Source organism: Lissotriton helveticus, chromosome 7 (assembly GCF_964261635.1).
Source record: "Lissotriton helveticus chromosome 7, aLisHel1.1, whole genome shotgun sequence".
Lineage (NCBI taxonomy): Eukaryota > Metazoa > Chordata > Amphibia > Caudata > Salamandridae > Lissotriton > Lissotriton helveticus.
The window spans coordinates 814,945,680-814,961,650 of NC_136068.1; the positions used below are offsets into that span (position 1 = coordinate 814,945,680).

Genomic DNA, 15,971 nt, shown 5'->3' on the forward strand with positions numbered 1-15,971 from the left:
AGCAAACCAATGACACGAAAGCAGGTGTCGGCCACTTGGTCCACATGATCTTTAAATGTTAGTGCTTGATCTAATAGCACCCCCAAGTTTTTAACGGTCCGTTTAGGGCTGGGGACAGGCCCCAGTTCCAGAGGCCACCACTCAGGGGACCACAGTATCGTTGCTTCCCCAAACAACACAACTTCAGTTTTTCCTACATTGCATTGTAGGCAGTTCATAGCCATCCATTCTGATACTGCCCTCATTCCGTCTGCAAATGATTTTTTTAGTGCAGGCGTAAAGGTCTTAAAAGGGAACAGAAGTTGTGTGTCGTCAGCATACGACACCGGGGTGAACCCAAAAGATACTACTAAGTCAGCCAAGGGGGCCACATACACATTAAATAATGTGGGGCTTAGTCATGAGCCCTGTGGCACTCCCTTGGTGAGCTCCCTAGAGATGGATTTATAGGGGCCCAACCTGACTTCTTGAGAGCGGCCTGAGAGAAAGCTCTCCATCCAGGACAGGGCCACACCCCCCAGTCCCACCTCCCTCAGACGACCGAGAAGCACCTCATGTGACACCGTATCGAAAGGAGCGGATAGATCCAACAGCACCAGAATCATGGACCCCCCTCCATCCAGCGTCATCCTGATGTTGTCGGTCACTGTTAGGAGGGCTGATTCGGTGCTGTGATTGGGCCTGAACCCAGATTGTGAATAGTCCAGGCCCCCCGTTGCTTCGATATGTTTGGATAGGTAGGTGTTCACGTGCTTCTCGGTCATTTTACCGATGTATGGCAGGAGGGAGATGGGCCGAAGATTCGAAAGATCGGTCCATGGGAATGCCGCTTTTTTCCTTATTGGGTTCACCACCGCTTTCTTCCATTCCATAGGGACCTGTCCTTCTCTAAGTGAGATATCACAGACTGAATAGGAGGTCCTAAAAGGGTGATCAGAGGGGCAACCATTTTAGCAGGAAGGAAGTCATTGGGGATCCAGATTTTATGGGGCTGATAAGAAGGGGAAGCTCTATGTCACAGATTGCCGGGAAGGATAACAGTTGGTTTTCGTTTTGTATGGATGAATTAGATGGGGGCAAGTCCTTGTTCCCAACACTACTAGAGGCCATTATTTTATCATAAATAAGATTTATTTTGTTTTCAAAGAACACTGAAATCTCATCACAGAGGATCTGAGAGAATTCATCGGGGCTCTCACAAGCTGTAGGCTTTACGAAACTCTGTAATATTTTGAACAACTCCCTTGGGCAGTTACCCGCCTCCGTGAGTTGTTGGGTGAGACTGTTCTTCCTGGCATGTTTTATATTTTTATAGTAGGTTGCCTGGGCCTCTTGAAATATTTTCTTATTCTCCTCAGTTTTCAATTTCCTCCATATCTTTTCCGCCCGTCTGCATTTTTTACTTCTCTATTCCAAGGTTGGCTTATGCAACCCGACGTACACCCTTCTGTCAGTAGACGCCTGACCGCATTCGAGAAATGGCCGGCAACAAAAGATTCAGACCGAGTTCTCATTACCGACCTATATAAGCTGCTCACCCCGGACCCCGAGATACAACACACTGCTGGGCAAAGACGTTGGGAACAGGCGCTGGGGAGGATCCTAACTGCTTAAGAGTGGCAATCGATCTACTACAGGGCCAACCACACGGCGAGGAATACAGCGGGCAGGGAGTCGGTGGTTAAAATAGCCACTTATTGGTATCTTACCCCGGCGAGGCTTCACAGGGGCAATCCGGCCAGGAGTGAGTCATGTTGGAGGAGGTGTGGGGAAACAGGCACACTGACACATCTCCTATGGGACTGCTCGGCAGTCAAGGAGTACTGTACCTCGGTCCTCGATGACATTGATAGCACTTGGGACACTGAAATCCCACGGTTCCCCGCCTACACCGTCCTCGGCCTCCCGAATGCACTCACTTTCCCTTTGAAATCCATCAGGGGGCGCCAAATGGGAATCGCGATGCAGGCTGCCACTCAGCATATACTCTCCCTTTGGGGGTCCAGCACACGGCCAAAACATACGGGATGGCTACACAAGCTTTGGTTTACATTGGGGATGGAATGTATTCAGGCCACACTCACCCACACAACAGCTACATTTCACGAGCTATGGAAGCCGCTGGTTACACTTCTGTCCCAAGAATTTCATGAAATCACCTGCCCTAAGTACCTCCGCTTACTACGCCTGACAGAACGCCTAGATGCGACCACTCAGGCTGACACGAACACTCGGTGAGTCGCCTTCTCTAATGCTGCCTATCCATGCACGATGAGGCACACTGGTTGGGGGGTGGGGGGAGTTCCGAGATTTGGGGGGAGGGTTGTTCTTTTTCTTCTATTTTATGTGTGTGCTAAACACAATGCGCAGAAAGCTATTGGACATTACAGCGACTCAAGGGACTGTCATAGCCGGGGGAACGCCTCGGACTGTTCAGCATTACATGCGATGCATGTTGGGTCCTATGGTGTGGGTCCTTTTCCAGATTGGCTGTTTATATCTGTCGCCGCGACATAGCACTGTGCTTTCTGCTTTGTATGATTTGTCTGACACCAATAAAACAAATTTAAACCAAAAAAAAAAAGTGGTGGTTTCCGCCCCCTAGAGCAGTACAGACTGATATCTTTAGGCAAGTTGGGCATACCATAGGGGAAACTGATATTAATAAGGCTCTTTCCAGAGAAGAGAGACCTGCTTGATGTCAATGCTATTTTCAAACATTTTCTCGGAAATAACCAGGAAGAACCACTCTTGCAGTCCATTCTATCCCTAATTGGTGTTTCCCAAATGTACCAAAGCTTGCCGGCAGTGGACGCTTTTGTATAGACTTCAGGGCTGCTTTCTCCTTTTCCCCTAGGGTGGTTTGTGGGTACATTGGGGACTTGCATGATTCTCTGCCCTGGCTGTCTCCCACTACATAAAACAACGCACATTTTCTTCTTCCACAGGCCAGGAAGGAATACTGTGACTTTAAGCTGCATTCCACGAATGCTGAGGGGGCAGGAGTCAACCCTTGGCCTGAGGAGGGACTTATGTGACTATGCACGGCAACCTGGAAGATGGACAATCGGCAGGAGAGGAACAAAGAGGAGACACTCCGTGAGGAATTCCCAGAAGAAGATACCAAAAACGCTGCAGAAGGAATAAGTACCAGGGCATTCTGGAGCTGATCAGACGATGCCACCAGGCTCGTCCGACGTGCAAGTGCCATCAATCTAAACCCGAAGAAGCAAGCAGAGGAGTCAGGAAACTGAGTGTTCCCACCACTGTGCTACCGGTCCCAGCCATGCTCCTGGAGGTGCGTGGCTAATGCAGGTGCGTGTGAGACTCCAGGCTTGGAGGGAGGAAATGGTACGGGGCACAACTAAAGACCCGAAAAGGGGTGAACCATATACACTACCAACTGGGGTGCTTCCTTAAAAGGACAAAGAGAAGGACGTTCTCCTTCCAGATAAGCCTTGTGTGTGCTTTGAGCACTAATTCCCCATACCTTTGCACTCTTGGTTTTATAAACTGGTGGAGGATTCAAACCATATTGAAACAGATGACTTACCTGCATTGTTCCACCGGCGGGAGGACTCCTGACATGGGATATGGACAACCGAGAAAGGAAAAAGAATGTTCACTCTAGAGACTAAAGCTGTACAAACATTATTTGGCACATAAAAACTGAGTACTCTATAACCAAGAACGGTCTCGCAGTGCCTATATACCCATTGTTAGCAGACACAGATGACAGGCAGCAAAATAATCATCCAAGGCGTCTCCCCTCGCCGCATCCTCGGGGTTGGGGTTGAGTGATCCCGCCAAGAAATGTGGTAAACCCAGAGACCTGTGATGGATATTGGCAATGTATCTAAGGTGGTGGGAGAGGAGATTGGGAGGAGGAGATGTGGAGAAGGAAGAGGAGGTGGAGGAGTGGTAGGGGCAAAATGGATAGAAAGGATGCCCTTTTGTGCTTAGGAGCCAGTTCTGGCGCTGAAGTGAAGTCCTCATCAAAAGTCTGCTTTCTCTTAGGTCGAAGGGTGTTGACCACCTAGTACGGTGGCTTGGTGATAATCTTTCATGTCTGAAGATGGATGTACATTCGGTTTTTCCAGGCACTGAGCTCCACTTGTTGTCGCTGGAGGATTGGTTGCTCAGAGTTATCAAGGCTTTCGGAGCTGGTGATCTGCGACAAAGGGATACGCTTTTGAAGTGACTCCCTCGAGGTTGGCTGGTCTCCGCGCTGAGCTACATCTCGGGTCCCAGTGTTTCAGCACAGGCAGCATTCTAGGGCCCATTGGTGTTTTTGATGCTGGTATGGGCATCGTCAATGTGGAGGCTAGAATATTGGTAGTTGGTATGAGAGTCTGCCATACTCACAGCCCGAGTTTGTGTGCATGGTCCTGTTACCTCAACATTGAGCTGGGATTATTCCTACTATTCGTCCGAACTGGAGGAGAAAAGCGACTCAGAAAACGGTTGGACCAGAACGCCTGAAGGGCTAACTTCCTCTTTGGTGTGGGGGGGTTTTCTTCCCTAAAGATGTCTGGGGAACCCTCTGTGGACTTTCTGTACATCTTATAATGTGCACAGCTCCTGTTCCTTCCGTGATGAAGTGTTTTTAGATGTAAAAACAGGGAGGCAGGGCTCATACCTGGTGTTGTGCTGAGGTGACAAATATAAATTAAACATCTGGTTGCGGTCAGACCAGGGGAATTGTATGTTACAGCAGGGTAGTGTTTAAATGGTGTCCATTCCATCACCAGCTGTACATTATCAAAGGAGAAAACGACGAGTAGATGCTTCAGGGCTTCCTATAGCAGGCCCTGTGTCGTGGCGGTCTCAGTAGTGAATCGCAGTAGTAAGCTTTCTGTTCTAATCTGTGTCTAAAAGAACGGAACAGTAGAATAAAGCTTCAAATTAATAATCTGAACTATCAATCTCTGAGCTGAAACCCAAATTCAATACCCTTGGCTCGGAAGCCTCCATTAAACTGGATTTGTATATCTGGTGGCACAACACCTTTCCTTTCTTGTTTTCAGAAATGTTTTTCTAAATTTTTAACAGTATTTACATCCTGTGCCATCAAGGATTGGCATGAAAGCAATTTACCAGTACAGGTTTGGGCAATAGTTTTAGCTACCCACGGGTACCTCCACGGCAAACGCGTAGTCTAATGATGTTCTGTTCGGTAGCAATTAAGCTATGTTTTCTCATGTCTTTAGTGTCAAGTTAGGCTGTTCCAAAAGCCAACTTATGATGTTCTCAAGCAACCAAAATTTATTCTGTAAAGCTTAAATGAAATATTTTCGAGCAGTTTTACTCCACACTCCCAAACCCAATAGTGGAACATAACTCTAAAGACAGTGGTGGCGTACTTGAAAATTGTGGACTTATGGCAAACATCACAGTGAATTATACGGACTCCTTCAAAGGCTGATGCCCGAAATAAAACATCTTATTTAATTTCCAGACCCACCCACCATATGGCAGAAAAATGCACAGCATGTGAATGTGGAGCAAGATCACGCTGCTAACACACCATCATAAGCATTCCAAGGTGTAACCATGAAACCTTGAACATCTTAAGATGGTCTAAAGTACTGAATAATTTGACAGGCAGCCTATCAATCTTGGGACCGACTCATTCAGGTAGAACCAGATCCTCATATACAGACACATTTGGCAGCAGTATTCGCTACTTTAAGTTTGACTGTTGTGATCACACTTGTTCTTTAATTTACTCCTTTTATCTGGCAGAAATACAGCCATATGATTGGTCTCAAGGCCCTGATTTTTTTTCACTGATTTTATCAGAAGGAGTAAATGCCCTTTTCATTGTTACTCTTCTGTTTGGAGACAACTGTACCAAATATAACACTGGACTGCTATTACCTCCGGGGCTTTGAACAGTGGACAATGAAGTTCCTCTAAGGAGTTTGACTGTATATTAGTTGCAAACAAAGCTTATGAATGCTCCCTTAATGACTTGAAAAACGGGTGGGATTCAACTCGGTTGTACATTTCCACAGTAAGGAAATAACCAACTTTATGTTAAGTCGAGCAAACACAGTAAAGGTTTGCAAATACCAAATTTATATTAAGGAAAAAGTGTGTTATATGTTTCAAAAAACATATATAATAATCGTACGCAGTTTTAATGCTTTTAGAAGCCCCAGACTAGCGACTAGTAGAAATGATAACCGATACATTTTGCCGTTCTTTAATGCACAAAACAAAAAGAATCAATGGAGAACAGTATGGGGAATTCGAAGTAGTAATGTCAAGCTATTAGGAAGGCTAAATATATGCGTGTTCCATTGAAATTACAGCTGAGATATATATTCTGATTCACAAAACCTATTTGACCAGGAAAATGGTGTGGCTTGCCTTCCTGTTGTTAGACACTTTGCATGAAAACAGACTGTGTATTAAAAGGCCTATAAGATCAAGTAGACTAAACTGGAGAGATTTGGTGCTGCCTCAAATACGACAAATGACAACAAAAATACACGTTAAAACGATTTAGCTTTTAAGTGCTGAAACAATTACATTGACATTTCTGCAAGAAAATCACATTGTGCACCCGTAAACAATTCCACAATTAACTTAATCTGCATTGCCATGCAGGTTTCAATACAGAATAAGACTTTCACATGTGCAAGCGCTTTCAATTTATTTTATTGAGTAGCCAAATTTGATAAATTAGCACAGATAAAATAAGCATTTGCATGTGTTACAAATGACTTTCTTTACAGGAATATAACAGGAAAAAAATATTACAAACTGTAAAAAGAAAGACAAGTAAATCTTGCCTCCAGAGATTAAAATGGGCAGGAGTTTTATCATCACATTAAAGGTTTATATGTATTCTTAGAGATTTATCAGAACAAGAATTTAATGTTACAATATTATACACTACTTTACAAAATTAAATTGTTCTTGTGTAGATTACAACTGTGATAATGAAGATAAAATTATGAATCACATTTGATGGTCCCCCCATTATTATAAATTCGTTATAATAAAACTAATGAAAAATTATAAGATGGTGATCCAATTTACACTGTAGTAGTACTGCAAACCTGGGAGAGAGCATTAAACAGTAATTCAAAATATGACATTGTAATGAAAACAAACAAAGGTAAATGGTGAGCCAAGCCCAACAATATAGTTGATAACAAAACAGGTCTTGACATTTAAAAAAAAAAGTTGACTAGTGAAGCACACTTGTTCAAGCAAGACCATCTGAAACCCAAGACGGATTAACCTAGCTTAAGGCAGGTGTAAAATCGTGATTGAAATGATGTTGAAGATGGTTTGTAGAAAACAGGGGTCATGTACCATGTAGTTCATTCAAACCAACCACACAAGGTGGAAGGGTGAGACAACACTACTAAATATTTGAAAACTCCATATTATGATTGCTCTAATATAACAAACAATCCAAAAGCCGTCTACCCGAAAAGGGTTCATCTGCTTATGGAATTTTTTTTTACCACGTTCTTTTATTTCTACCAACAAAAACAAAATGTCCCACTTCGACTCAGACCGCTTTGACCCAATTTATACAAACTACTTCAACGGCAAGTGCGAAGATGTGCAATTTTGATAAGAGGCAACCAGAGGTCACCACATTCATGTATGTTTGCTTGTGGGGGTTGGGGGTGTAGTGGAGGACAAAAGGCAGTGTGCTTGGGCATAGGTACGAAATTCCAGAGGGTCATAATAAAAGAATGGAAAATATAAATGCTTCACGAAAGCATACAGAGTGTGGAGTCATTGGAAGCAGGGCTTTTCCCCCCAATAATAAAACAGCTAATAATGCAAATAATATGCCCTTTCCAAAAACCATGAAAATTAGCCATCACTTTTGCAATGATTGATTTGGTTTGCACTCATTTTTAAGACAGCAAAGAAATCATTACTCAACTCATTCAACTCAAGTCATCTGTGCCTTTGCATTAGATGCACACTGACCACAGTATCCTTGAAAGTTGTCTGGCCTTTTACAGCTCAACCAAGAGCTCACAAAACTGAAGCAGGTTCTGAAGTACGGTCATGGAGCCTACCACAAGTTTAATTAAAGGAAATTAAGAGGGCAGTTTTGTAATTTACATCTGTGGAATTGTCCCTACTTTTTAATAAAAAAGATCGTCTGCTTATTTCACTAAACGAGGGTGCAAGAACACAATTCACAGTACACCTTTGCAGCAAAATAAAATGCAACAACAGTCTCCGTAAAATTCTGCAAGAGACACCTCGTCTTCTGCATAATTTTCAGAATGCACTAAGAATAGTGCAACGTTCAATAGCTCCTAAAACGACTGAGAAGTCTAATGTCTCCTGCATATCAAAATCCAGGCCTGTTTTCAGAACAAAAACCCTCTTAAATTCTGAGCACATGATAACAAGAAAACATTGTTCAAACAAAAAGTTGTGCAGAGAAGCAAAAAAGGTCCTTGAAACATAAATTTGATGCACTTCTATATTTTCAGATTCCAATAGTTAATTTATTACCTTTGAAGTCTGCTAGCCTGTCGCGTTGATTTCACTTGAAAGTGTTCCGTCGGTAATCAGTAGGCCTATAATTGCTCTGCAACATTTGCAACCTACATAGGTCTGAAAGTTATTTCTAGCAGCCAAATAATATTACAAAAAGGAAATGAAATAAAAAGAGAAAAATATACATTTTGAACAACAAAGATCGAGCTTTATTTTACAAAATGTATTTCGCCTCTACAGTAGACATTTTTTCCGTGATTCATACAGCAACTTTATCAAAATATATTTTGCAGCAAGATAAAGGTAACCAGCTTGTTCCACTATGCCTTGATTTAAAAAGTCACCATATTGTGCAGTCACTTGTTTCAGTCCTCACGCGGTCCTTTATTTGCTTCAATTTGTTGAAATCACAGTGAAAAATATCGTATTAATAGCACGAGGCCCACAAAGCTGACAATACAAAAGGAAGAGTTCGTCTGTACTGCAGTCGCTTCCAGTCCAGAGAAGGGCCAAGCAGCCCCTCGAGTGGTTTACTTATTCACTTGCTGCTGGATATGGAGCAGGAACTCGTAGTATGATAAGGCAGACTCCGTCCGGTCTTCGATCATGTTCTGAAGGAAGCTTGGTTTCAGCGAACTCTCATCCCTTTCAAAACACAAAAAGGCAATTTTAATACAGGGTTAAGAAGAATGACATCAGTTTAATTTCATCTCAACGGAAGTACCGACGAGTGTGACATCAACGTACCCCAAATGAGAGCCATCGTCTTTCTCAAATTGTTTATGAATACAGTTGCAACTTTTGTAAACTGGCCTAATTTTGTGGCGCAGTGCAATAGCAAATCTAAAAGTTTGTTTGTTATAAAGTTCGGTTAAATTAACATATATATTAATACGATGTAGATCAGGTGGTTTTCCTCAACCGATGGGTAGGCCCTAATGGGGATGGTAGAAGGCTGGGGTGTGGGTCACTTGGTGAAGTCAGATAAGTCCAAGTCAATTTGGCAATGATGGAAATGCAGGTAGTGGGGTGACAGCACTGTCACAGTTAGGTTTCTGGGGGAAAAATAGGCTCATGTAAATAAAAAGTAATCAATTAAGTGCTCAGTTATCTCTGTCCTGCCCTGAGCAAGCTTAGGAAGAAATTAAAATGTAGACTCCTTCGGGCCGGACTGAATTAATTCCCGCTGTCAGTGATACAGCCAGAAAGATGTCCTATGATAAACAAGTCACATTTATTTCTCTAAAACATACATTTGAGGATCGTGACAGACCTGAAAGGGAGCTGTGACTGCAGGACGATGAATGTATAACACGTACCCATCAATATAGCATTAGGCAGTTTTCAAGTTCACTGTTTTATGACCGAGCCTATGAAAAGCATGAACCTATGAAATACTCCGCTCACCGTATTATGTGCAATGTCGGGAAGAATGGCCTTTGTTCTCTCAGCCAGGACACGAAAGCTATCATCCTGGCTGATTCTGCTGTATCAAGTTCAGGAAGATGAGCCTGCAACAAAACAGAAATGTAGATTTTATATGATATCCTTGCTGCTGGCAGACATAGTAACATAGTGTCTTTTGTATAGGGGACATTCACCCATATACTATTTGGCGAGATGTTACCTCACTCAGTGGTGCTCATGCTGAGTGGAACTGCTGGGGTTCAAACCTGTGACCAGGAGATCAAGCATCTGTGCAGTGAATGTATTAGTTCACTCGGCCATTTAAAAGAAAAACAACATGTGCTACACTCACCCAGGACCTGAGGAGCGAGCCTGATGAGTGGTGAAAGCACTTCATGTAGGGTGAGTCGAGCAGGGATGCCAGTGGCCTATGTTCACCAGACAGGTGCAGCTCCTGCCAGCCTACTCTACCCACACTCAGCTAGTCAGTGCCCTTGGGTAACATGAGTGGCAGACGGAGAATGGGACAGTACAAGAATAATTCTACCTCCACCTGCCCTAATATCATATACAAGGGCAGTTGCAACCATCTGGATGTCACACGAGTTACAGGTGCAGGCCCGTTTGAATGCCGCGCTCACCAGACGCTTTACATCTGATTTCTGCCTCCCTGGGACTTTAGGGCAGTGAAACAACTCGCCAGAGGATGATGGGCAGGTCAGCGGTGAGTCTCATTTCTCAAATTCAATACTTGATGTAAAACACAAAATGTCCAAAAAGATCAAGGACTGAAACACTTAACATCCTAGAAATTAAAGACTTTTTAACCTTGTTGTTACCAGGGGCAGCATGCTTTGAGAACATTTACAGTATTACTAATGAAAGACATTTAAAAAAAAAAAAAAACAGGAACCATCTAAATGTATTTCTTTTACGTTTGGCAAATACCGGAATTAAGTATCTTGTTGTATTTTGGTAAATGAATAAAATATATGGAGTCTTTGCATTAATGTGCTTAGGGCACTTGTTCCTTTAAACCTAGAATGCTGTATCACATATGTTCTAGCGACACAGTTGGGTGTTCTCTGTGGTCAGTATTCTGCTGGATGGAGAGGGACCACCAGCTGCGGCCATCTATGACTTCAATACAAGCACCAGTTGAACCCTCTACGGTCCTGAATTACAGGATAGCTCCAGAAATATCAAATACAAATCTTACCATTGTTTGTGGTATTGATGAATAATTTGGTACCCCGAGAACCCGAGTGAAAAAGCTCAGTCCGCAGTTCTTTCCAACCCACAGAAACATGATCTGAAAGTCAAAAGAAAATTTCTATTAATAAAAAGTCCACATGCTGCAATATCACACTTAAATTACCAAGGCGCAGCATTTTCTGTTTTATGTTAGTATTATGAATGCACATCTTCAACAAATACAAGCCTCTACCCCTGTAGACTTGTATCTTCGGAGGTACTGATTACATTAAAAGCAGCAAATTTGCACACAAACATACTGAATGTCAACACTTAGTATTTTTGCTTTGAATAAAGGAAACAGGAGTAAGGTCATTTGTTTGGCCTGTGGGCCCATTCATCTGAGAGAGAGAATAAACAATAAGCGAATGTAAAGGAGGCAAATTATGAGTCAATGTTCTGATTGAGAAGGAATGAGCTATTTGTTATTTCACATTTAGCCCTTGAGGGAGGCTAGTTTCTGACTCCCCAGAGGTGGACTATGTATGAAACACGTTGCTTGGCCAGTTAGAGATCTAAGGGGTGGGGCATCTTACTTGTAATCAGGTTCTAGTATTGCTCGTATTCTTTTGTAACTGTTCTTCGATTTGAGCCCAGTGTTTGCACTTCTACTATCTAAAATGCTACACTCGACTGATGGGTACCGCATCTGTTTGACAATGTTATTTTCTGTGATTGCACATTTGACTTGATGGGTGCAACCATTATCCCGTTACACACTGTGCAGGATTGCAAAATCTGAGAATAGTCGGCGGGTAAGAAAACAAGTTACTTACCTGTAACTGTAGTTTTTCAGTATTGGAAGCTTTCATAGATTCACATGCCTGAATTATTCCCAGTCGTCGAGACGGGAGTCTCCTGTACATAAAAAAAACAATGCTTAGCAGTATAGCAAACTGAAAAGAGGCCTAGGCCCATTTCCCTTATGCAACCCATAGCCTTTGTTATGTAAAAAAGGCCCAAACTTTACCCTGAACCAATCAGCTCTCCTCACCCTCTAGAACACTCCTGAGAGAACCTCTTGCCCCTCAGATTTTCGCACACTTGTGCATACCAAACCCTTTTCGTGCCAAATCCAAGGTGAGCCTCTCAGGGGAGGAGGGTGGGTGCATGTGAATCTATGAAAGCTTCCAATACTGGAGAACTACAGTTACAGGTAAGTAACTTGTTTTCTTACTCCAGTATTGGAACTTTCATAGATTCACATGCCTGAATTAGAATAGTGAGCAGTGACATTACAAAGCACATTTGTTTCTTACATTTCATCATCCTGTAATACAGCATGTACATTATCAAGCTTAGTACCATACCATAAATGTGTCTTTGTAAATAAGAGAAAAGGATGGAGGGATGCAAAAAAGGCTCACCATTACTGGATGATATTTCTCAGCACTGCTTCTCCCACTGCCGCATCAGTCTCTGTGGCTGCTTCCAAGCAGTAGTGCCTGGTGAATGAGTGCGTAGATGCCCAGGTCGCTGCTCTGCAGATATCCTGAATAGGCACTCCTGCAAATAACAACGTGGACACTGCTCTCGTCGAATGAGCAATAACTCGTGCTTTTGGAGGTTTCCCAGCAGCCTGTTGATCGACAATTGCACTGGAAATCCATCTGGCAATCCCACATTTTGATAAAGGAAAACCTTTCCTGGGTGCACTGAAAGCAACAAAGAGTTGTGAAGATTTGCGAAAACCTCTGGTCTCTTTTAGATTAGAGTTTGAGACATCTTTGAACGTACAGTGAATGCAAAACTCTTTCCGCCCCTGTTGTCGGTTGAGAAAAGAAACGTTTCAACACCAATGGTTCATTCAAATGAAAGTCAGTCGGCACTTTAGGAATAAATCTCGGATTAGTCCTAAGAATCATTCTGTCCTCCTTGAACTGCAAGAAAGGGACTCTAATTGTGAGAGCTTGTAGTTCTCCTACCCTCCTAGCTGAAGTTAGGGTGAGGAGAAGCGCCACCTTGCAAGAAAAGAATTTAAGGTCCGCCCTGTGTATGGGCTCGAAAGGTTGCTTCATCAATTGTGACAGTACTATGTTGAGATTCCAGAGCGGTGGTGGAGGTTTTATTGGAGGGAAAACTCTGAATAATCCCGTCATAAATTGTTTGATGATACTAGCCGACCATAAGGAAGGGCCTGAGGCAGATCTCCTGTATTGGGATATTGCGGCTAAATGCACCTTTAGAGAAGCGTGAGCTAATCCAGACTTGGCTAACAGCAAGATGTATGGTAAGATTTCATGAAGTGCCGCCGTCAGTGAATGGGTTTTATTCCGTGGACACCAGAGACAAAACCTCTTCCACTTCATCTTATAGGTTTTGTTTGTGCTCTCTGCCCTAGCCTTTGTTAGGATGTTTCTACACTATGTTGAAATATTCAGATGCTGGAATTCACAGTGCTCAGGAGAAAGGCTGCTAAGTGCAAGGATTTCGGGTCCGGATGGAGCACTTGTCCCTGGGACATTGACAGAAGAGATGGCATCAGTTGGAGGCGAATCGGTCGAGCCTCCGACATCAGTAGAAAGTTCCGCGAACCAGTGTTGCCTGGGCCACCATGGGGCTATCAGGATCAACCTGCACGGTTCTTTCTTTATCTTCCTCAGCACCCGCGGCAGGAGGGGAATCGGAGGAAAAGCGTAGGCAAAGATGTCGGATCATGCCATCGAAAACGCATTCCCCCAGGATCCCCACTGGGGAAGCCAGCTTGCGAAGAAGCGGCATTTCTTGTTCCCCCTTGTGGCGAAGAGGTCCACCGTTTGTTTTTCCCATGTTTAGAAAATGTTGTCCAGGACTCCCTGGTCCAACTCCCACTCGTGGCAGGAAGATTTGAGCCTGCTGAGAGTATCTGCTTTGGTGTTCTGATCCCCTGGTAGATGTTCTGCTGAAATGGATATTCTTTGTCGTAGAGCCCATTCCCATATTGTCTGTGCTTCCTGAGAGAGGGAGAGAGATCTTGTTCCTCCCTGTTTGTTTAGGTAGTGCATCGCAGTTGTGTTGTCTGTCCTTATCAACACTGACAAACCTCTGATCCTTGGTAGGAAAGCCAGCAACGCGAGGCGCACTGCCCTGAGTTCCAGCAAGTTTATGTGCAACAGCTGCTCGTGAAACTTCCGTCGACCCCTGACCTGAAGGTCTTGCAGAAATGCTCCCCACCCTTCTAGAGACGCATCTGTTGTCACTACCAATGGGGCTGAAGCTGTGAGGAATGAGAGTCCTTGAGAGACATTTTGTCTTTGTGTCCACCATGCCGCCGCCTGCAGCATGTCCGGTGTTACTTGGACCACATCTTCGAAGGATCCCTCTGCTTGACGCCATTGTAGGTGGAGCTGCTCTTGCAATGGTCGCATCCTTAATCTGCAGTGAGGCACGAGGAGGATGCAAGATGACATTATTCCCAGCAATGACTTGTATCTGCGTACTGAAAGATACTTTCTTTTTAGAAACTTCTGGAAGTGAGACACCATCTTTAGCGGTCTTTCTTTGGAGGGAAACGCTTTGTTTCTCTCTGTGTCTAAGATTGCTCCGGGAAAAGTGATCCATTTCCTTGGTTGAAGGGACGATTTTTCCTCGTGTAGAGTCAACCCCAGCTTGGTGAACAAGTCTATGCAAGTTCTCGTTAACGCTCTGGCTAGTGCTTCTGTTGATGCCTTGACTAACCAGTCGTCTAGGTAAGGAAATACCTGATGTTTTTGTTTCCTTAAAACAGCCGCCACTGGAGCCAGGCATTTTGTGAACACTCTGGAGCTGATTTGAGGCCAAATGGCAGTACCTTGAATTGGTAATGTTCTCCGGCCGCCATGAACCGAAGGTACTGCCTGTGTGAAGGATGGATGGGGACGTGAAAGTACGCATCCTGTAGGTCTAAGGTGGTCATATGATCCCCCGGGTTTAAAAGTAGAAAGATGTCCTGCAGAGAAATCATCCGGAAAGACTGCTGTTTGAGATAGGTGTTTAGGGATCTGAGATCCAGAATGGGACGCCATTGGAGAATGTTCTTTCTGGCTAGAAAAAATCGGGAGTAAAATCCTTCTCCTTTTTTTTTTTTTTATTCGGCACTGGTTCTATTGTTCCCTTTTGGAGCATTGTCGGAATTTCCTTCCGGATTTGATGCAGATGATTGACCTTGTGATGCATCGGTGGCGTACAAGGGGGTGTTGAAGAAATTCTAGAGTGTGGTCGAATTGAATAATGTTGAGGACCCATCGGTCCGTGGTTATTACTTGCCAATTTTGAAGAAACCGAGCAATCTTTCCACCCAGGGGAACATACGATCTCAGTATATCCGGTGTGGTCAGCATTCGAAGGCTGTCATTGTCGTCGGGCATTGTCTTTCCCCTGATGACCTCCTTTACCTCTTGGAGTAGATTTGGTAAAACCTCCTGACTGTCTTTGTGTATACTGCTGACGGTAGGGCTGAGAAGTGGTGGGATAAGATGAATATCTCCCTTGTTGATATCCTCCTCTGTAAGAAGATTGTCCTCTACCCTTAGAGCCTCGAAAAGGAACCCTCCCGTATTGCAGAGTTCCTAAAGCTTTCACAGTATCAGTGCCCTTCTTGATACTCTGCAGAGCGTCATCAATAGGCTTGCCAAATAAGTCTTCGCCGTTGAAAGGAAGATCCAAGATCTTATTCTGGACCTCCGGTCTAAATGCCATTGCTCGTAACCATCCTTGCCTACGTAGCACCGCCGCTTCTCCTAGAGATCTGAAAGCAGTAGTCGCCATATCCATAGTGCAGTCTATGACTTCAGCCGAAGTCCTCTCCCCCTCCTGAAGAATCTTTCTGGCTCCTTGCCTTTCCGCTTCCGGCACACGATCAA

At 43.8% G+C, this 15,971-nt stretch overlaps 1 protein-coding gene across 1 annotated transcript in view; it reads right to left on the bottom strand.

The window, feature by feature from the left end:
• Positions 1-6,650: 6,650 nt before the first annotated feature.
• Positions 6,651-15,971, bottom strand: part of SEC24A (SEC24 homolog A, COPII component) — a 619,052-nt gene continuing 609,731 nt past the window's right edge. The window contains exons 21-23 of the mRNA XM_078653273.1: positions 11,117-11,209; positions 9,898-10,001; positions 6,651-9,135 (exon numbers count right to left, since the gene is read on the bottom strand). Coding sequence (XP_078509399.1) covers positions 9,021-9,135; positions 9,898-10,001; positions 11,117-11,209 — 312 coding nt within the window. The 3' untranslated portion in view covers positions 6,651-9,020. The remainder of the gene's footprint in view (positions 9,136-9,897; positions 10,002-11,116; positions 11,210-15,971) is intronic.